The following is a 23982-nucleotide window of genomic DNA, read 5'->3' on the forward strand; positions in this document are numbered from 1 at the left end:
ACAAACTTACTTGTCAAAATGCATATTACAGAAAAGATCGATATACTCTAATAGAACAGTCAGCTATATGATTGTTCTATTAGAGTTACTGACTGTTCTATTAGAGTATATCGATCTTTCTGTGATAGCTATTTCGATAAGCAAGAATTCATGCTATTATACAAATATTCTACCTATTATGCTAGCATTATGCTCAATGCTTTCAGGCACCTATTATGCTCATAATTATGCCAGCATACTCGGCGGGTCCCTAAACATTGGATTGGGAGAGCTTTCACTGCAGAATGATAACCAATGCATTTACATACCTCTAATATTACATTTCAATTCTAGTTCCTAATACGAAATGCAAGAATTTCATATGATTCCAATACAAGTTGCAAATGTACAGCTTGTAGGAAGTAGTTTCATCAAAACAGTATACATGTAGTTCCACTACTGGTTCCAGTTTGAGAATTGAAATCATACAACACCACTGGTAATGAATACATAACTTACTGAGAGCACCGAGATAGCTGTTAAAGTTCCATATCCATGTATACACATGCCATACATACATCTTTAACATTATCATGAATGATGTAGAAGGTTTAAGTTATGTGTGTGCATTTCATTTATTTTGTTAAGGTTCAGTAGTATCCAAATGGGAGATGAGATTGACCAATGCACACAAACACACACACACATACACACATGCACGCACACGGAGATAAATGCAAAAGCAAGTGTTCACCATATAAACAGTCATGCCTACCCAGTTGACTAGAAAATCTGTGCACCACTTATGTGCCTGGGGAGTCAGCACTGACAATTCCTCCTAGGGCAAGACTGGTAATCTGTAAGAAACTGCAGGAGTGGCTGTGTGTGTACCTTGCTTGAGCGAGTTTCATATTTTTTGACTGCATGATAGCAAGACTAGCACCCATAATTTTGCCAACCTGAAGGATCCAGAAAAATTGGCAAAATTATTATGGCATGAAACATGCCCAAAAAAGGATCAATGTACTCTACTAGAACAGTCAAATAGGGTTGGAAGTTGTTAGCCTGATGAATGCAGCAACTTCTATTATTGGTTTTTATGCCCATATAGTTGATTTAATACAATATATCCAACAGTATAGTAGTACTCTTTAGTAGGGTTCTCTCTAAAGTGATGAGAGCCATGAGGCAAAAACCATCATAGCAGTATGGTACATGGCAAGAATCAGCTTTAAGGAATAGTCTTACCCTATTCAACATAAAATACAGCGTTAAAAACAAGAAAACACTTACAGATGGCTGGATATTGAACTTTTAAAATGCGAATTTTGGTCTGCCAGCAAGGTAGTAGCTACAGCCAGGCCTGCCCGGGCACAGGCCCAGGAAATCATTGTTGGTGTAAACCAGGCACCCACCATTAATACAAACTAAACTACATAACTTCTCTCTTTTTGAAACATCTTCATGTGATAATTTCAAGCAGTTGCTGATCATCTATACTCAAATTTAGCAAGATTCCTTTGTCAATTAGTAAACTTCTATATAATGCCCAACATCGAATGATCACATTTTTAAATTTGAACAGTCAATTTGATGAAACTGCTCAGCATACTAGATTGTTTCATTAGATGTCTAACGGTGGACTGATGAAAACAGACAAAAGCCAATTCCTACTGTTCCCTGCCATGGTAGGCTGCTTTTTCCAAGCCCAGTGGCAAGCCATATGAGGCCTTAATTGATATACTAGCTGCTCATTCTGAAAGGAGCATGTGGCAAATGGATTTCATCATTACATCATTATTACATTAAAAACTACTGGATACAGCTACTTGACTATCACAAATACAAACTGAATGGCTTTTGCAGTACTATTTTTTAAAGCCACATAGCCATACAAACCACACACAAGTTTATTACAACAATAGTTACCAGGGTGTGGTAAATAAGTCAATAAGCAATGCAGCTGGTTCCAGTAAGCACAATGGGGATTTAATAGAGTATCCACATGTGTAAAGACTAATCAAATGATTTTATATTTTGATGCGGGTGGGGGACCGGAAATTGGAATGGCCTAATGGAGCTCAGGCCAACCTGGAGATGGCTGTATACAATAATGTGGCTGTACAGCTCTGTGGTATTGAAAAGAGACCTATGCTGTACATTTCCTTCCATTTTAGCTAGTTTTGAGACCTGAATAGTCCTAACTCATCCCTATGCACTCCCCTTTCATTTTTAAGCAACATGATCTTGGCCCCAAGCCTTCCCACCACCCCTATTGGAGCTCACCTGATACAGTCAACGTCAAGTTAAACATTATCTAAAATGGTGGGAAACTTAGCTGTTAGCTACAGTACTTGTACAGTGGATACTGTGGAAGGTAAGGAATTGGTGTAAAACATGTTAGTAACACATAACTTCAAACATTGGCGAGCTACAATACGTTAAACTTAAAACTGGCATTTCTTGATGCTATCAAATAAGTGTTGAGACCGGTTTTCCCAGAATAGAACACATATATTTATTTTCTTTCCACAGACCAACACTTTTCAATGTGTCCTAGTTACAAATAATACAGACACTTTTGCAATATTGTTATATGCTGATGGAGAGATAGGATGGCTCAGACATGATACAAGTGATACATCATATGCCCAGGTGGGGTTCAATGTTGGAGATAACATCAACTTTCTAACTCTTCCTGGATCACGTACACCAGTTATTGGTAACACTGTCACTGATAGTAATGTAGCAATACCTGGAGTATGGATATACAAGATCAGTGGATCAGCGATATTAAAGCCACAAGCTGGTGAGAAATTGAATGCAACACACTGATAGTTATACATTGACTTTTAACAGTCAAATGATTGTTTTACAATGACATTGCTCTTGACAGTTTTATTAGACTGTATAACTGCTCTATAAAGTATCTCAACCCATATGTTTGTCAATGCTTGTAGAAAATATCAAGATGACTGTTGAGTACTCAACCACTCTGATAGAACAGTCACCTTTTATATTTCTTTAAAAAGGTAAGTACAGTATCTGCTTAATCTACATGGTGAAAATAGTCTAAAATTCTATCCCAGAGCTTACAAATTCTGAAAACTTGTCTAGTCGCAAACATCATGCCCCCAATGTCATCTTATATCTATCATTATGAGCTTAAAACTTCATACACTGCTTCATTCAGAGTTTTCATGGTACTTGTGCTTGCTTCTGCTAGTACAGTATCATAGCATGACAAAGCGTAGGTTGGGGGGGGGGGGGGGGGGGGAGGGGGGACTTTGGCAAGTAGATTACATTTATTTCTATGCCAATAGGTTCTTAAACAGGTGCTAAAGTATGTTAGTTTTCAAAATTTGAAAAGCTGAAATTGCTAAAAGATCCAACCACAAAATTTAAAAAAAAATGTTCCTTGAGGATCATATACGCAGACCCCAGCTGTGAGTATAGATACAACAGAAGTGTCAAAACCAGTCATCAATATTTCTGCATCCCCACCCATGTTGTTGCCCACAACAGACAGGAAAGGTTTTGCTTACATATGAAAACTGAAGCAGGTTGAGAAGTCAAGATGAGCTCTCCAAATAAGACAAACGAAAAGCTTAATGTAACACTTAGCTAAACCATTGTTTACTTGGTTGTACAAATTATATAATTCATGGAAACATCTCAAGACTCGGGTTTGCCTTATGCTACACTGGTCACTCAACCATGCTTTATTTGATGCATATACAACCTTGAAATGATGCTTTATGTGTGTGTGTGTGTGTGTGTGTGTGTGTGTGTGTGTGTGTGTGTGTGTGTGTGTGTGTGTGTGTGTGTGTGTGTGTGTGTGTGTGTGTGTGTGTGTGTTGAAGCATTGTCGCAAATGCTATTTGGATAATATATACATGTAGCTGAGATGCTAATAAAGCACGAGGCAAAGTTTGGTGCTTTATTTGCATTGAGGCCAAGTACCAAGTGCTTTATTATTCAGATAGCATGAGCAAGGTGAAATTATTTATTGAACATTCTAGTGGATTGAAACCCAGTACATAAAACACACTAACATGAGCTTTGGTTATACATTTTAACATGTCACTTGGTACTAGTTAAGGTGAGTGTGAATAGTCCAGGTGCACTTTATCCTTGGTGTAGTTAAACTCTGTATAGGGTGGTTCGTTTGCCATACTGAAATGTATCATGTTTCATGACGAGGATGACCGAGTGTCAAAATGTATTTCTGCATATATTCATAGCAGAGAGGTAACTAAGGGGTTGGAGTCCTTTTGTTCAACAAGGTGCATAGTCTTAGCACCTTTCAAAATCGAGGTACTCAAGTAAAGCAGTCTTGTATAGCATGAAATCTAAAAGGTTAAACCATTCAAGCCCTCTGCTGATTGTTTGACTATTTTGGTACTAGGAGGATAAATGACTGGACTAATCCTACAAGTAGTAATGTGGAAATATATACAGCTGTATTAGATTTACCTCAAGAATTAATAATAGTGGAGATTAGAGTGTCTAACACACAATGCAAAGCTACTACAAATGTAACCAGATTTTACAAAATCGTTCCAAATCAGACACCAGGCAAAATCAAACTAGCACCACCAGTGGATAGCTACACTATCATACTACTAGTTTTGACTTTTAGTAGTACTCAAACTACTCGAGGCTGGTTTTAACAGACATCATTTCTGGGTGGTGTGGAGAGTTCAAGTGGCAGTTTCAGGCCTTGTGAAGGGCCTGGCTTAACAAGAATCAGTGGTTTACTGGTGGATGGTCTGATAATGTTGGTTGAACAATTTTTCTGTGGATTTTTCTGTGTATCAGACACTAAGAAGCCAGCACAGCACTGTAATCTCATGTCTGGATTTCAATCGTGGTCTGCCTCCATTTTGAAGTCTATCTCTTGCCCACCCTGCCACCCCCCACCCTCTTCCTCATTGTGAGCACTTGTGATACTACCATAATTCGTTTTCTTTTGTGTAAAAAATTTTTAGTGTTAAAAATATTTGTGTAAAAATATTTTCCTATGATTTACAACAAATGACTGCTCTATTAGAGTTGTTTGATCTTACCCAAAAAAAAATTGTGTAAGAAATTTTCTTGCAAACAAAAAAGCAAATTACAGTACTTCACTCATCCAACTGCTCAGTGTATCTATCTTATTTGGTGGGAAACTCTACAAACAGCTACAAGTACTGTACTTGAAGTGGTCTGAAAGATATTAGATACCTGTAGATGTATCTCTTGTACAAATTTCATGCGCACGTTTGCTATCCTTGGCGAGTTATGCTGACTTGAATTCTTTATAACAGTTTATCTCAAAACTTCTAATATGCGATTTGGAACGTTTTTCCAAAATTCAGTCACAAATGATTTTGAGTGATTTAAAGGGATTTCTCTGTAAAACTTTGTGATTTGTAATATATTCTATCTAAATCAAAAACAGCTAAGCTCTTAAAAAGGTGCGGCCCCAAAAAGGCCATGGTGAAAAAAGATGTGAAATCCAAGGTGGTGGCCAAGAAATGGTTGTGATGGTAGGTTAATGGTAAAACTTTTTAATAAAGACAATTCGGGTGAATTTGGTGCCGCTTGGTCTTGGCACAAAATTCACCTGAATTGTCGTTATTAAAATTTTTACCATTAACCTACCATCACAGCCATTTCTTGGCCGCCACCTTGGATTTCACATCTTTTTTCACCATGGCCTTTTTGGGGCCGCACCTTTTTTTACAGCTTAGCTGTTTTTGATTAGATTTCACTTCTTTTTGTGTTTGTATACCCCAAAGCCGGCCATATGCCGGCTTTGGGGATTTTCTTTTCTTTACCACAGGAAGAAGAAAAGATGAAGCAGATGTTAAATACTTTTAATGTTTCTGATTTTATCAGTAAATGTACAAATTATTTATATAATGCATATCAAGACACACGGTAGTGTGTCGTGCGGCCCAAGAAGTCGGCACGCCACACCTTGAGTATATTAACAGGAAGAAAGAAAACGCAATTTTCACACCTATGTAGCTCTGTGATCCCTTATCCGATTGGAACCAAATTTGCTAGAGACGTGCCGCCCAGTTAGGGGAGTCTACATACCAAATTTGAAGAAACTCGCTACAGCCATTTCCGAGATACGAGCAAACAAAATTTCATTTTAATTTCTTCGTTTTTTTCTTCTTCATCTTCTTCATTTCGCACACTTCACAAAATTCGCCATAAAACACGAATGCATGCTCGGATTGGGTTGAACTTTGGCACACGTAAAGGGCTCATTAAGGCAGATCTCCGTACCAACTTTGGTAGGAATCTGATGAACATTCACGGAGTTATGACCGATTATGTGCGTAAAATAAGATCGAAGGTCTGTCACGCCTACAGGGTAAACCCATTGGAGGAATCAGTTGAAAATTGATGTGTAGATGGAGCAACCATCGTAGGAGTTCCTTTTTGTGGTTTGAAAGGAATCGGGATAAAGACCATGGAGATATGACATAAAACCCAACCTGTGTCAAAATTACGCGATCGATTTTTATGAATAAAAAAACTATTAGTTTTCGTGTCTACCAGGTAAACCGCTTAGAGCAACGAGCTGAAAATCAGTGTGTAGCTGGAATAATCATCATAGAAAGTCCTTGCAGTAGTACAGAAGAATCAGATTACAAATCACTGAGTTATGATTCGAAAGGCAACTACGTGCAGCAAATGCGAGATCAAGATACTCTAATAGAACAGTCACCCTAATAAAGCATTCAGCTGCATTTATAATTTACCCAGTTATATTACATTGCAAGTTATTCTGTAGGGAATTCAGCTACAAACAAGTCACCCTGTAGTCAGATCAGCTAGAAGAAAGTACCTAATAGAGAGTTCAGCTACAAGGAAGCCATCATGTAGAGAGTTCAGCTCAAATAAATCACCCTGTAGAGCATTCAGCTACAAACAAATTGCCCTGTAGAGAGATCAGCTAGAAGAAGTTACCTTGTAGAGAGTTCAGTTACAAAGAAACAATCATGCAAATAGTTTAGCTGCAAACAAATCACCCAGTAGAAAGTTCCGCTATGAACAGATCACACTGTAGAGAGTTCAGATAGAAACAAGTCATCCTGTAGAAAGATCAGCTAGAAGAATTAACCTTATAGAAAGTTCAGTTAAAAAGAAACAATCATGCAAAGAGTTTAGCTGCAAACAACTCACCTAGTAGAAAGTTCCGCTATGAACAGATCACACTGTAGAGAGTTCAGTTAGAAACAAGTCATCCTGTAGATAGATCAGCTAGAAGAAGTCACTTTGTAGAGAGTTCAGCTACAAAGAAACCACCATGTAAGAGAGTTCAGCTGCAAACAAATCACCTGTAGAGAGTTCAGCTAGGAACAAGTCACCCTGTACAGAGATCAGCTAGAAACAAGTAATCCTGTAAAGAGTTCAGCTAGAAGAAGTTACATTGTAGAGAGTTCAGCTACAAAGAAACTACCATGTAGAGAGTTCAGCTGCAAACAAATTGCCCTGTAGAGAATTCAGCTACAAACAAATCATCCTGTAGAAAGATCAGCTAGAAGAAGTTACCTTGTAGAGAGTTCAGCTACAAACAAATCACCCTGTAGAGAGTTCAGCTACAAACAAGTCACCCTGTAGAGAGTTCAGCTAGAAGAAGTTACATTGTAGAGAGTTCAGCTACAAACAAATCACCCTGTAGAGAGTTCAGCTAGAAACAAGTCACCCTGTAGAGAGTTCAGCTAGGAGAAGTTACATTGTAGAGAGTTCAGTTACAAAGAAACTACCATGTAGAGAGTTTAGCTGCAAACAACTCACCTAGTAGAAAGTTCCGCTATGAACAGATCACACTGTAGAGAGTTCAGTTAGAAACAAGTCATCCTGTAGATAGATCAGCTAGAAGAAGTCACTTTGTAGAGAGTTCAGCTACAAAGAAACCACCATGTAAGAGAGTTCAGCTGCAAACAAATCACCTGTAGAGAGTTCAGCTAGGAACAAGTCACCCTGTTCAGAGATCAGCTAGAAACAAGTCATCCTGTAAAGAGTTCAGCTAGAAGAAGTTACATTGTAGAGAGTTCAGCTACAAAGAAACTATCATGTAGAGAGTTCAGCTGCAAACAAATTTCCCTGTAGAGAATTCAGCTACAAACAAATCACCCTGTAGAAAGATCAGCTAGAAGAAGTTACCTTGTAGAGAGTTCAGCTACAAACAAATCACCCTGTAGAGAGTTCAGCTACAAACAAGTCACCCTGTAGAGAGTTCAGCTAGAAGAAGTTACATTGTAGAGAGTTCAGCTACAAACAAATCACCCTGTAGAGAGTTCAGCTAGAAACAAGTCACCCTGTAGAGAGTTCAGCTAGAAGAAGTTACATTGTAGAGAGTTCAGTTACAAAGAAACTACCATGTAGAGAGTTCAGCTGCAAACAAATTGCCCTGTAGAGAATTCAGCTACAAACAAATCACCCTGAAGAAAGATCAGCTAGAAGAAGTTACCTTGTAGAGAGTTCAGCTACCAGCAAATCACCCTGTAGAGAGTTCAGCTAGAAACAAGTCACCCTGTAGAGAGTTCAGTAAGAAGAAGTTACATTATAGAGAGTTCAGCTACAAAGAAACTACCACGTAGAGAGTTCAGCTGCAAACAAATTACCCTGTAGAGAATTCAGCTACGAACAAATCACCCTGTAGAGAATTCAGCTAGAAGAAGTTACCTTGTAGAGAGTTCAGTTACAAAGAAACTACCATGTAGAGAGTTCAGCTGCAAACAAATCGCCCTGTAGAGAATTCAGCTACAAACAAATCACCCTGAAGAAAGATCAGCTAGAAGAAGTTGTCTTGTAGAGAGTTCAGCTACAAACAAATCACCCTGTAGAGAGTTCAGCTAGAAGAAGTTACATTGTAGACAGTTCAGCTACAAAAAAACTACCATGTAGAGAGTTCAGCTGCAAACAAATCGCCCTGTAGAGAATTCAGCTACAAACAAATCACCCTGAAGAAAGATCAGCTAGAAGAAGTTACCTTGTAGAGAGTTCATCTACGAAGAAATCACCCTGTAGAGAGTTCAGCTAGAAACAAGTCACCCTGTAGAGAGTTCAGCTAGAAGAAGTTACAGTGTAGAGAATTCAGCTACAAACAAATCACCCTCAAGAAAGATCAGCTAGAAGAAGTTACCTTGTAGAGAGTTCAGCTACAAACAAATCACCCTGTAGAGAGTTCAGCTACAAACAAGTCACCCTGTAGAAAGATCAGTTAGAAGAAGTTACCCTTTAGAGAGTTCAGCTAGAAACAAGTCACCCTGTAGAGAGATCAGCTAGAAACAAGTCACCCTGTAGAGAGATCAGCTAGAAACAAGCCACCCGTAGAGAGTTTAGCTAGAAGAAGTTACTTTGTAGAGAGTTCAGCAGTTTAGCTGCAAACAAATCACCCTGTAGAGAATTCAGCTACAAACAAATCACCCTGTAGAAAGATCAGCTAGAAGAAGTTACCTTGTAGAGAGTTTAGCTACAAACAAATCACCCTGTAGAGAGTTCAGCTACAAACAAGTCATCCGGTAGAGAGATCAGCTAGAAGGATCACCTTGCAGAGAGGTCAGCTACAAAGAAATCACCCTGCTTCATCTTTTGTTCTTCCTGTAGTAAAGAAAAAAATGATAGGTTAAAAAGCCCTAAAGCCGGCCATAGGCCGGCTTTAGGGATATACAAAAAAAATGATAGGTTAAAAAGCCTATGGCCGGCTTTGGGATATACAAATACAAAAAGAAGCAAAATCTAATCCAAAACAGCCAAGCTGTAAAAAAAGATTGCGGCCCTGAGAAAGGCCATGGTGAAAAAAGATTGGCACAAAATTCACCTGAATTGTCGTTATTAAAATTTTTACCATTAACCTACCATCACAGCCATTTCTTGGCCGCCACCTTGGATTTCACATCTTTTTTCACCATGGCCTTTCTCAGGGCCGCACTCTTTTTTTACAGCTTGGCTGTTTTGGATTAGATATTTATTACAGAACACTCTACACGGTGGTTTCTTTATAACTGAACACTCTACAAAGTGACTTCTTCTAACTGATATTTCTACAGGGTGATTTGTTTGTAGCTGCATTCTTTACATGATGGTTTCTTCGCAGCTGAACTCTCTACAAGGTAACTTCTTCTAGCTGATGTCTCTACAGGGTCACTTGTTTGTAGTTGAACTCTCTACACGATGGTTTCTTTGTAGCTGAACTCTCTACAAAGTAACTTCTTCTAGTTGATGTCTCTACAGGGTCAACTGAACTCTCTACATGGTGGTTTCTTTGCAACTAAACACTCTACAAGGTGGCTTCTTCTAGCTGATATTTCTACAGGATTTGTTTGTACTGTAGCTGAACTCTCTACATGATGGTTTCTTTGCAGCTGAACTATCTACAAGGTAACTTCTTCTAACTGATGTCTCTACAGGGTCACTTGTTTGTAGTTGAACTCTCTACATGATGGTTTCTTTGTAGCTGAACTCTCTACAAAGTAACTTCTTCTAGCTGATGTCTCTACAGGGGCACTAGTTTGTTGCTGAACTCTCTACATGGTGATTTCTTTGTAACTGAACTCTCTACAAGGTGACTTCTTCTAGCTGATCTTTCTACAAGGTGATTTGTTTATAGTTGAACTCTCTACATGATGGTTTCTTTGCAGCTGAACTCTCTACAAGGTAACTTATTTAGCTGATCTCTGTACAGGGTGAATTGTTTGTAGCTGAGCTCTCTACAAGGTAACTTCTTTAGCTGATCTCTGTACAGGGTGATTTGTTTGTAGCTGAACTCTCTACGGGTGATTTGTTTGCAGCTGAACTCTCTACATGATAGTTTCTTTGTAGCTGAACTCTCCACAAGGTAATTTCTTCTATCTGATCTCTGTACAGGGTGAATTGTTTGTAGCTGAACTCTCTACAAGGTGACTTCTTCTAGCTGATCTTTCTACAGGGTGATTTGTTTGTAGCTGAACTCTCTACAAAGAACTTCTTCAAACTGATCTCTGTACAGGGTGAATTGTTTGTAGCTGAACTCTGTACAAGGTGACTTCTTCTAGCTGATCTTTCTACAGGGTGATTTGTTTGTAGCTGAACTCTCTACAAAGAACTTCTTCAATCTTCAAACTAATCTCTGTACAGGGTGAATGGTTTGTAGCTGAACTCTCTACAAGGTAACTTCTTCTAGCTGATCTCTATACAGAGTGACTTGTTTGTAGCTGAACTCTCTACATGATGGTTTCTTCGTAGCTGAATTCTCTATAAGGTAAATTCTTCTAGCTGATCTTTCTACAGGGCAATTTGTTTGTAGCTAAACTCTCTACAAAGAACTTCTTCAAACTGATCTCTGTACAGGGTGAATTGTTTGTAGCTGAACTCTCTACAAGGTGACTTCTTCTAGCTGATCTTTCTACAGGGTGATTTGTTCGTAGCTGAACTCTATACAAAGAACTTCTTCAATCTTCAAACTAATCTCTGTACAAGGTGAATTGTTTGTAGCTGAACTCTCTACAAGGTAACTTCTTCTAGCTGATCTCTATACAGAGTGACTTGTTTGTAGCTGAACTCTCTACATGATGGTTTCTTCGTAGCTGAATTCTCTAAAAGGTAACTTCTTCTAGCTGATCTTTCTACAGGGCGATTTTTTGTAGCTGAATTCTCCACAAGGTAATTTGGTTGCAGCTGAACTCTCTACATGGTGATTTCTTGTAGCTGAGCTCTCTACAAGGTGACTTCTTCTAGCTGAACTCTCTACAGAGTGATCTTTTCATAGCTGAAACTCTCTACAGGGTGATTTGTTTGCAGCTGAACTCTTTACATGATGGATTCTTTGTAGCTGAACTCTCTACAAGGTGACTTCTACTTGCTGAACTCTCTACAGGGTGAATTGTTTGTAGCTGATCTCTCTACATGATAGTTTCTTTGTAGCTGACCTCTCTACAAGGTGGCTTCTTCTAGCTGATCTTTCTACAGGGTGATTTGTTTGTAGCTGAACTCCCTACAAAGATCTTCTTCAAACTGATCTGTGTACAGGGTGAATTGTTTGTAGCTGAACTCTCTACAAGGTAACTTCTTCTAGCTGATCTTTCTACAGGGTGATTTGTTTGTAGCTGAACTCTCTACAAAGAACTTCTTCAAACTGATCTCTGTACAGGGTGAATTGTTTGTAGCTGAACTCTCTACAAGGTAACTTCTTCTAGCTGATCTCTATACAGAGTGACTTGTTTGTAGCTGAACTCTCTACATGATGGTTTCTTCGTAGCTGAATTCTCTAAAAGGTAACTTCTTCTAGCTGATCTTTCTACAGGGCGATTTGTTTGTAGCTGAATTCTCCACAAGGTAATTTAGTTGCAGCTGAACTCTCTACATGGTGATTTCTTGTAGCTGAGCTCTCTACAAGGTGACTTCTTCTAGCTGAACTCTCTACAGAGTGATCTTTTCATAGCTGAAACTCACTACAGGGTGATTTGCTTGCAGCTGAACTCTTTACATGATGGATTATTTGTAGCTGAACTCTCTACAAGGTGACTTCTACTTGCTGAACTCTCTACAGGGTGAATTGTTTGTAGCTGATCTCTCTACATGATAGTTTCTTTGTAGCTGAACTCTCTACAAGGTAGCTGATCTTTCTACAGAGCAATTTGTTTGTAGCTGATTTCTCTACAGGATGATTTGTTTGCAGCTGAACTCTCTACATGGTGGTTTCTTTGTAGCTGAACTCTCTACAAGGTGATTTCTTCTAGCTGAACTCTCTACAGGGTGATCTTTTTGTAGATGATCTCTCTACAGAGTGATTTGTTTGCAGCTGACCTCTCTACATGATGGTATCTTTGTAGCTGAACGTTCTACAAGGTAACTTCTTCTAGCTGATCTCTCTACAGGGTGAACTGTTTACAGCCGAACTCTCTGCAGGGTGATTTAAATGCTCTACAGGGTGATTTCTTTGCAGCTGAACTCTCTACATGATGGTTTATTTGTAACTGAACTCTCTACAAGGTAACTTCTTCTAGCTGATCTTTCTACAGGGCGGTTTGTTTGTAGCTGAATTCTCTACAGGGTGATGTATTTGCAGCTGAACTCTCTATAGGGTGAATTCTTCTAGCTGAACTCTCTACAGGGTGATCTTTTTGTAGCTGAACTCTCTCCACGGTGATTTTTTTCAGCTGAACTCTCTACATGATGGTTTCTTTGTAGCTGAAACCTCTACAAGGTAATTTCTTCTAGCTGATCTCTCTACAGGGTGATTTGTTTGCAGCTGAACTCTCTACATGGTGCATAGTTTCTTTGTAACTGAACTCTCTACAAGGTGACTTCTTCTAGCTGATCTCTCTACAGGGTGATTTGTTTCTAGGTGAAATCTCTACAGGGTTACTTGCCTGTAGCTGAATTGTCTATCAGATTAACTGGTTGTAGCTGAATTCCCTACAGAATAACTTGCAATGTAATACAATTCTTTAATGGAGTAAGTTATAAACGTAGCCGAATGCTCTATTAGGGTGACTGGTCTATTAGAGTATCTCAATCTCGCATTTGCAACATGTAGTTGGCTTTCGAATCATGGCTCAGTGGTTTGTAATCCGATTCTTCTGTACTACTGCAAGGACATTCTATGATGATTATTCCAGCTACACACCGATTTTCAGCTCATTGCTCTAAGTGGTTTGCCTGGTAGGTATGAAAACTAACAGATTTTTTATTCATAAAAAATCGATTGCATAATTGTGACACTGGTTGGGTTTTGTGTCATATTTCCATAGTCTTTATCTCGATTCTTTTCAAACCACAAAAAGGCACTCCTACGATGGTTACTCCATCTACATAGCAATTTTCAACTCATTCCTTCAAGGGGTTTACCCTGTGGGTGTGACAGACCTTCGACCTTATCTTACGTGAACAATTGATCATAACTCTGTGAATGTCCATCGGATTCCAACCAAAGTTGGTACTGAGATCTGCCTTAATGATCCCTTCAATGGTGCCAAATTTCAGCCCGATTGGAGTACGCATTTGTGTTTTATGGCGGATTTTGCGAAGTGTGCGAAATGAAGAAGTAGAAGAAGAAAAAAACAAAGAAATTAAAACAAAACTTTGTTCGCTTGTATCTTGGAAATGGCTCGACCGATTTTCTTCAAATTTGGTATGTAGACTCCCATAACTGGCTGTAGCAAATTTGGTTCCAATCGGATAAGGGATCACAGAGCTACATAGGTGTAAAAATTGCATTTTCTTTCTCTCCTCTCCAACTCTTGTTTGCGTTTATATAATTAACTTTTGTTGTATTTGTTGTATCTGTTACATGTATGTAAATGAATGGTTGTACAGGCTTTTCAGCGGAGTCATCATAATACACTCAAATAGAGCAGTCAAGTGTATAATATTAATACACAATAATCCCCTCCCACCCACATCAGTTTTTGGTGCACTTTGTGTCAGAAAAAAATATAACAATGATGGCCTAACAGGGTGATGTGCAACTGAACTCTCTTCAGGGTGACTTTTTTGTAGCTGAATTCTCTATAAGGTGACTTGTAATTGAGCTATGTTAGAAAGTGTCAATTGTGCCATAATGTGCAATAATACAATCACTTGTACTGTATAAAATCCTAGTGCTAGTATAAAAATCAATAGTGGTACAAGGTGTGTGCATGTGCAAGTGTCAATGTCATAGTAGAATATACTACATCTCCCTTTCTTTGGGTTACAGTTTCATTCTATTTGGTGGCTGGATGGTGGTCCCAGTCATTGATCAGGTAACAGGGCGGAAAGAGTTTGAGGTCTGTTGTGTTACTGTGTTGCTTTCTGGTGCTGTATTGTTCTCTGACACTGTGTTCTCTGGCATAACACGTAAATGACAATGGTTACATACATCTGATCTGGCCTTGTAGGGTGTCCACAATATATGATCAAGGGGTGTCTGTCTGATTGTTTATCTGACCAAATATTGTTGTTTGGCCTGTGGTAATCCACACTTTATTATCATCTGGAATTGGAGCAAGGGGGCGTATGTGATGACGGTCATCATAAGCTGACTTCTGTTTCTGTTTGTAGCTAGTGTGTTGCTTTCTAAATTCATCAAGGTATGTCCACTTAGGTTGCATATGTTCCTCCTGGTTACTCCCTGAGATTGTGTCCATGTCTCTACCACATGTGTGCACTCTTCTGAAGTGGATAATTCATCCAATTTTGTGTGGCAGCAGGATCCATAGTGGCCTCTCTTTTGACAACGGTGGCATATGACATCCTTAGCAGCACATTTCTCTCTTGGGTGTCGCCCTCTCCCACATTACATACATGGCTTAGGGTCTGGTATCTTGTTCTTAGTGTTCCATTGATTGTAGTGTTGAGGGCCTCTCCTTGACTCAGGCTGTCTTTTACTGTAGCTCTGCTGCATTTCATCTAGATTGCCTGACCCAGTTCCTTTAAGGATTTGTTGCTGCTCTGTGACGGCCTCACACTGACAAACTAGCATCTTTGCTTTCTCAAGTGTCAATTCCAGATCTAACTGAAGACATTCTGACAAGGCTAAGTCTTGGATCCCAATAACTAGGCGGTCCCGAATCATCTCGTACTTGAGGTCTCCGTAATTACAATGTTCTGCCAGATTGTACAGTTCTATGATGTATTGTTCCACAGACTCTCCAGGCGTTTGGCTGCGGTGGTTAAATCGGGCAGTTGCTCAAAGATAACATTTCTGCGAACTAGAAGCTGTTGAATTTCTTAATCACATTGGAGTAGTCTTTCTGCTCTTCTTCTGTAATGTTTGTAGATATCAGTACAAACTCGGCCTCTTCCCCAAGACAATACAATAGGGTGTTCACTTGCTTCGTTGCTGAAGCATCTTGAAGGCCAGCAGCCGAACGAAAGGGAATTTCCAACAAGGCCAGTCATCTGAAGACTTGAAATCGAAGGGATCAGGCGGTTGCAAATGGATTTGAGCCATTGTGGACTTATGACCACGTTGCCACCTTGTGCTATGTATTAGAAAGTGTCAATTGTGCCATCACGTGCATTAATACAATCACAATAATACAATCATATGTACTGTTTAAAATCCTAGTGCTAGTATAAAAATCAATAGTGATACAAGGTGCATACATGTGCAAGTGTCAATGTCATAGTAGTAACGTAACTGAAATCTCTACACGGCAACTTGTTGTAGCTGAACTCTCTACAGGGTAACTTTTTAAATAGCTGTAACCTAGCTGAACTCTCTACAGGATGACGTGCTTGTACCTGAACTCCCTATGGGGTAACTTGCTTGTAGCTGAACTTTCTACAGGATGACTTGCTTGTAGCTGAACTCCCTATGGGGTGGCTTGTTAGTAGCTGAACTCTCTACAGGATGAATTGTAATGTAGCTGAACTAGTGAACTCTCTACAGGTTGACTTGTTTGTAGCTGAACTTACTCTACAGGATGACTTGTAATGTAGCTGAGCTCTCTAACAGGGTGATTTGTTTGTATCTGAGCTCTCTCAGGGTTATTTGTAACCTAGCTGAACTCTCTACAGGTTGACTTGTTATATAGCTATAAACTCTCTATAGTTCAACTTTTATTCTCTACATGGCGACTTGTAACATAGCTGACCACTGTACAGTGTCTTCCTACAGGGTAACTGGCTGAATTCCCTGAGGGTGGCTTGTTAACCTCTGTTCAGATAGACCTATAACTCTACAGGGTGACTTTATTGTAGTTGAATTCTCTACAGGGTGACTTGTAATATAGCTGACCTTTCTATAGGATAACTTGAAATATTAGCTGAACTCTCTATAGAACAACTTGTTTGTAGCTGAACTCTACATGGGGACTTGGAATTTCTACAGGTTGACATGTTATGTAGCTGAACTCTCTATAGAGCAACTTTTGTGTTGCTGAACTCTCACTTGTAACAAAGTTGAACTCTCTACAGGGTAACTTGTCACGTACGTAGCTGAACTAAATTCTCCACAGGGTGACTTTGTAGCATAGCTGAATCCTCCACAGGGTGATTCGTTATGTAGCTGAACTCATAGCTGAATGCTATAATAGAGTGACTTATTACATAGCTAAGTGCTCTAATACAGTGACTGCACTATTAGAGTATGTTGATTGTACATTTGTTACACATAATTATGTTTTACATTTTAAGTCAGTAGTTTTAAATCTGATTCATCTATTTCACTGAATGGCTTTTCTACTATAATTACGTAAGTCCTCACAGTTTATCATATGACATTGCAAGACTGCTCCAAAATTTTCATTATTCACTATTTTATCAAATAATATATGTAGATTACATTTTCACAATAATAGGGTGATACCACCAAAAATGTAAAAATATTGATATTAGTGCAACCCTATATATATCACAGACAATCTCAGATATGGGTGCCATTTTATGGCTTATAACTGCCAGATTTCCTCATTTTGATATACTTTGTGTATATTTAGTCAAGTATTAGTGATCTTCCATTGTAGCTAGTTATACACTGGTTATTGATTGTAAATGGCAGTGACCATACTATGCCATTGTTGCATATAGATCATAAGGCTTAGTGAATAAATGTAGCACAGCAATGACTTCTGAAGCCCCACAATGAAAATTTGAAAAAATGACTACCCACTCAGGGGCGGTTTTAGGGAGTTTCCGGAAACCCCTTTGGGATTGGCTTACTTCAGAACAGCTGTCCAGCCATTAGGCAACTGTCTATTAGCTACAGTAGTATTACACTGATTCTTCCTTAACTACAACTAAACTACTCCATAGCACAAATCATGCTCACCAATACTCATCAGCTAACTGATACCATCACTTTTTCTTGCAATAAAACTTAACTGAGGATCACACCCCAAAATTTGAATTTCTAATCAATGCCCATTGTTTTAATAGGTTAATAATTTTTCTAGGTTACTACCTTCCAAGACTACACGTGTTTGCTTTGTATGGTGGTTTTGTAAGTGTGCAAAAAGGTGAAGAAGAAAAATTAAGAAATTGAGCCAATTTTTGAAAGCTTATATCTCATGGTGCTTGGAGCGATTTTACTCAAAGTCGGTATGTGGACTACTAGATGTAAAGGGCATTTCCATAGGAACAAATCATTTCATTTCATAAAGGCATCATGGAGCTACACATGTTTGCATGAAAATTGTACTATTGTTCTTCCTGTCAATATATCCACAGTGTAATGTGCTGGCTTCTTGGGCCACACGATGCACTATAAAGTGTCTTTGTAAAGCGATCAACTACAGCTAAAACATAATATGTTTTAATTATATTTTGGCCTATCAGGTCATTACTCTAGTCCATGAAACATAAGATTAATTTGGTATGGCCTCTTTACAGTATAGGTTATTAACTCTATAGCTAAATAACAGTATTGAGTAATACATGTATGGTTATCACATGTATTCACTAATACATAATACTTTCTTGGTGATAGATACCTCAATACATTATTACCTTGGATATTATATGAATGCTCGATCTGGACAACCCTCCATTATGATAATGACAACTGAATCACAACTAGTACACTACATGATTGAGGCTCCAGGAGTAGGGTATTATATTAATGGAACTATCACAAGTGGAAGTGAGGTTGTTCGTGATCTTCCTACTACCCTGAGATCAGCATCTCATAATGATCAAGATAAAGGAGTTCATGTGATGACAAACAGTAGCAGGGTAACTGTGATTGGTCAGAATTTAAGATCTACTAGTGTAGATACATTTCTTGTTTTGCCCGATGCTGACTTGTGTATCATGGAATATGTTTACTATGCAATGTCATTCCCTCGAGGAACTGACACTTATGATAGTGTTGTTTTGCTGGTTGGTACAGAGAATAACACAATGATTAACTTAACAGTAACACAATCAGTTACCATTAGTGTTGGTACCTCCACAGTCAGTCTCACACAAGGCCTCCAGTACTCATTTGTGATCAACAGGCTACAAACTGTGTATATTGAATCAACAACTGAAGACTTAACTGGAACTAAAGTTGTCTCAGACAAACCAGTATCTATGTTGAGTGGCCATCAATGTGCTAATGTACCAGTAACTGCTACAAATTGTGATCATTTGGTAGAACATATTCCACCTACCACATTATGGGGAAAAGTGTTTTATAGTGCACCATTTGGTATAAGACATTCTTATGTAGTTAAATTACTAGCAGCATATGACTCCACTGTTGTTGATTTTAACTGTACTGTTACAAGAATGTCTTATAGCATCAATGAGGGGGAGTACATTTCTGAATCTTTTACGCAACAAGAATATTGTGCTATTCATTCAAACAAACAAGTGTTAGTTGTTCAACTTAGTTATTCACAACGTGATGATGTTGGTGATGGTGATCCAATGATGATACTAGTACCTGCTACAAATCAGTATAAGAACTACTTTCAGTTTTCTACTCTTCAAGATCAATCAGGGTTTGCCCACTATATTAACATCATAGTGTTAGCACAATACTATCAACCTGACATGATCTACCTGATATCAGGAGGAGAGAATAGGTCCCTAGAAACGAACCAGTGGACACCTTTATTAATCAATGATGTTACTGAAGCTTATACTACACAATCAAGAGTAACAACAGGTGTGATTGAAGTGATTCACAGTAATACAGAAGCTCTTATGACAACAATATCATATGGATTTGGTGATTTCCTTGGTTATGGTCATCCAGGAGGAAATGATATTGCAGAAATGTTTTCAGGTTGTTACACTTTAAGCACATAGCTGTATTGTTTGGTTGAAAATTAATGGTGCTACACACAATGTTTTTGTTGAGAAAAATCTGAAAGTAAAATATTCTTTGCCTTCAAAACATGGATATTAACCCCTGAAACTTGGACAAATACATGTATGTACAATAAAAACTTCTGCAATCACAGAAATGCAGTGTACTAATGTACGCACCTGCATCGGTGAACTATATAGTATATAATCTAATCCAAAACAGCCAAGCTGTAAAAAAAGAGTGCGGCCCTGAGAAAGGCTATGGTGAAAAAAAGATGTGAAATCCAAGGTGGCGGCCAAGAAATGGCTGTGATGGTAGGTTAATGGTAAAAATTTTAATAACGACAATTCAGGTGAATTTTGTGCCAAGACCAAGCGGCACCAAATTCACCTGAATTGTTGTTATTAAAATTTTTACCGTTAACCTACCATCACAGCCATTTCTTGGCCGCCACCTTGGATTTCACATCTTTTTTCACCATAGCCTTTCTCAGGGCCGCACTCTTTTTTTACAGCTTGGCTGTTTTGGATTAGATTTCACTTCTTTTTGTATTTGTATACCCCAAAGCCGGCCTATGGCCGGCTTTAGGGCTTTTTAACCTATCATTTTTTCTTTACTACAGGACGAAGAAAAGATGAAGCAGGGTGATTTCTTTGTAGCTGACCTCTCTGCAAGGTGATCCTTCTAGCTGATCTCTCTACCGGATGACTTGTTTGTAGCTGAACTCTCTACAGGGTGATTTGTTTGTAGCTGAACTCTCTACAAGGTAACTTCTTCTAGCTGATCTTTCTACAGGGTGATTTGTTTGTAGCTGAATTCTCTACGGGGCGATTTGTTTGCAGCTAAACTGCTGAACTCTCTACAATGTAACTTCTTCTAGCTAAACTCTCTACGGGTGGCTTGTTTCTAGCTGATCTCTCTACAGGGTGACTTGTTTCTAGCTGAACTCTCTACAGGGTGATTTGTTTCTAGCTGAACTCTCTACAAGGTATCTTCTTCTAGCTGATCTTTCTACAGCGTGATTTGTTTGTAACTGAATTCTCTACAGGGCGATTTGTTTGCTGCTGAACTCTCTACATGGTAGTTTCTTTGTAGCTGAACTCTCTACAATGTAACTTCTTCTAGCTGAACTCTCTGCAGGATGACTTGTTTCTAGCTGATCTCTGTACAGGGTGACTTGTTCCTAGCTGAACTCTCTACAGGGTGATTTGTTAGTAGCTGAACTCTCTACAAGGTAACTTCTTCTAGCTGATCTTTCTACAGGGTGATTTGTTTGTAGCTGAATTCTCTACAGGGCGATTTGTTTGCAGCTGAACTCTCTACATGGTAGTTTCTTTGTAGCTGAAGTCTCTACAATGTAACTTCTTCTAGCTGAACTCTCTGCAGGATAACTTGTTTCTAGCTGATCTCTGTACAGGGTGACTTGTTCCTAGCTGAACCCTCTACAGGTGATTTGTTTGCATCTGAACTCTCTTACATGGTGGTTTCTTTGTAGCTGAACTCTCTACAAAGTGACTTCTTCTAGCTGATCTGTCTACAGGATGACTTGTTTCTAACTGAACTCTCTACAGTGTTATCTGTTCATAGCGGAACTTTCTACTGGGTGATTTGTTTGCAGCTAAACTCTTTGCATGATTGTTCTTTGTAACTGAACTTTCTACAAGGTAACTTCTTCTAGCTGATCTCTCTACAGGATGACTTGTTTCTAACTGAACTCTCTACAGTGTGATCTGTTCATTACGGAACTTTCTACTGGGTGATTTGTTTGCAGCTAAACCCTTTGCATGATTGTTTCTTTGTAACTGAACTCTCTACAAGGTGACTTCTTCTAGCTGATCTCTCTACAGGGCAATTTGTTTGTAGCTGAATTCTCTACAGGGTGATTTATTTGAGCTGAACTCTCTACATGATGGCTTCTTTGTAGCTGAACTCTCTATTAGGTACCTTCTTCTGGCTGATCTGACTACAGGGTGACTTGTTTGTAGCTGAATTCCCTACAGAATAACTTGCAATGTAATATAACTGTGTAAATTATAAATGCAGCTGAATGCTTTATTAGGGTGACTGTTCTATTAGAGTATCTCGATCTCGCATTTGCTGCACGTAGTTGCCTTTCGAATCATAACTCAGTGATTTGTAATCCGATTCTTCTGTACTACTGCAACAACTTCTATGATGATTATTCCAGCTACATACTGATTTTCAGCTCGTTACTCTAAGCGGTTTGCCTGGTAGACACGAAAACTAATAGTTTTTTTATTCATAAAAATCGATCGCGTAATTGTGACACAGGTTGGGTTTTGTGTCATATCTCCATGGTCTATATTCCGATTCCTTTCAAACCACAAAAGGGCACTCCTACGATGGTTGCTCCATCTACATTTTCAACTGATTCCTCAAGGGGTTTACCCTGTAGGCGTGACAGACCTTCGACCTTATTTTACGAAATAATCGGTAATAACTCGTGAATGTTCATCGGATTCCTACCAAAGTTGGTACGGAGATCCGCCGTAATGAGCCCTTTAAGTGTGCCAAATTTCAGCCCAATCCGAGCACGCATTCGTGTTTTATGGCGAATTTTGCGAAGTGTGCGAAATGAAGAAGATGAAGAAGAAAAAAAACGAAGAAATTAAAACGAAATTTTGTTCGCTCGTATCTCGGAAATGGCAGGACCGATTTTCTTCCAATTTGGTATGTAGACTCCCCTAACTGGGCGGCACGTCTCTAGCAAATTTGGTTCCAATCGGATAAGGATCACAGAGCTACATAGGTGTGAAAATTGCGTTTTCTTTCTTCCTGTAATATACTCACGGTGTGGCACGCCGGCTTCTTGGGCCACACTTGATATGACTGCATAATTTCCGTATTACAGTCATATATCCTGAATAATGAAAACTGTACTTATAAATGTAATCGATTGCATCGCAGTAAATTGAAGTTAACAAGCTTGGTGTGAGTACAGGATATGAATACAAATACATATAATTATTATGAACTAAGCACATGCAGTGATGTTAGATTTGTTATCCAAGTTGTAAATTAGATCACTGTGTTTGGTCACAGTAATGCAAGCATGCATGGGAAACTGGAAATTTGGAGGAATTTGGGTGATGAGATGCAAGTTTTGTAATTGTAGAGCTATACCAAATTTAACTTGTTTGACATGTAGCAGCTGTTTGCTTATACTAAGTCACAAATGAAATGTTCACAAATGCTTCTTGTGGTGGAGCTTATTTCCTGTACTATGATTTCCTCAGTTGCTCACTGTTCATCTGACATTGTGCTCTATATATATTATATGTTAGTAACGGTCTCATGGGGTATCATGCATGGTGTCATTGTGTACTTGTTGATTGTTATATATGTACACTTACTGGCTTTGTGAAAATGTTAATGTGTTTAGCGTTGGAGCAAAGTAGACATTGATAGAGATATTTGCTCATATACATTATCTAGTTTAGTTACCTACCTTTATTATTAGAAGGATGTTTACCATTCAATTGAAAATGTTGCCAAACATATTAAGTTTCGCTATATACAGGTATATACAGTTTATCCACTTAGTCCGTTGCAACTTTGTCATATTAGTTATGTACCACACCACTGTGTGTTTGATGTTTCCACAAGTGTGATATCAAGACACACGGTGATGTGTCGTGCTGCCCAAGAAGTCGGCGCGCCACACCGTGAGTATATTAACAGGAAGAAAGAAAACGCAATTTGCACACCTATGTAGCTCTGTGATCCCTTATCCGATTGGAACCAAATTTGCTAGAGACGTGCCGCCCAGTTAGGGGAGTCTACATACCACATTTGAAGAAAATCGCTCCAGCCATTTCCGAGATACGAGCGAACAAAATTTCGTTTTAATTTCTTCGTTTTTTTCTTCTTCATTTCGCACACTTCGCAAAATTCGCCATAAAACACGAATTCGTGCTCGGATTGGGCTGAACTTTGGCACACGTAAAGGGCTCAGCAAGGCGGATCTCCGTACCAACTTTGGTAGTAATCCGATGAACATTCACGGAGTTATGACCGATTATTTTCGTAAAATAAGGTCGAAGGTCTGTCACGCCTACAGGGTAAAACCCTTGGAGGAATCAGTTGAAAATTGATATGTAGATGGAGCAACCATCGTAGGAGAGCCTTTTTGTGGTTTGAAAGGAATCGGGATAAAGCCCATGGAGATATGACACAAAACCCAACCTGTGTCACAATTACGCGATCGATTTTTATGAACAAAAAAAATTATTAGTTTTCGTATCTACCAGGCAAACCGCTTAGAGCAACGA

The 23982-nt window shown here is 38.8% G+C and overlaps 1 protein-coding gene across 1 annotated transcript in view; it reads left to right on the forward strand.

Annotated features, from left to right (window-relative positions):
• LOC136260774 (uncharacterized) overlaps positions 1 to 23982 on the forward strand; it is a 192834-nt gene that overhangs the window by 27121 nt on the left and 141731 nt on the right. Inside the window, exons 3-4 of the mRNA XM_066054640.1 lie at positions 2515 to 2788; positions 18380 to 19666. Coding sequence (XP_065910712.1) covers positions 2515 to 2788; positions 18380 to 19666 — 1561 coding nt within the window. The remainder of the gene's footprint in view (positions 1 to 2514; positions 2789 to 18379; positions 19667 to 23982) is intronic.

Source organism: Dysidea avara, chromosome 7 (genome assembly GCF_963678975.1).
Source record: "Dysidea avara chromosome 7, odDysAvar1.4, whole genome shotgun sequence".
Classification (NCBI taxonomy): domain Eukaryota; kingdom Metazoa; phylum Porifera; class Demospongiae; order Dictyoceratida; family Dysideidae; genus Dysidea; species Dysidea avara.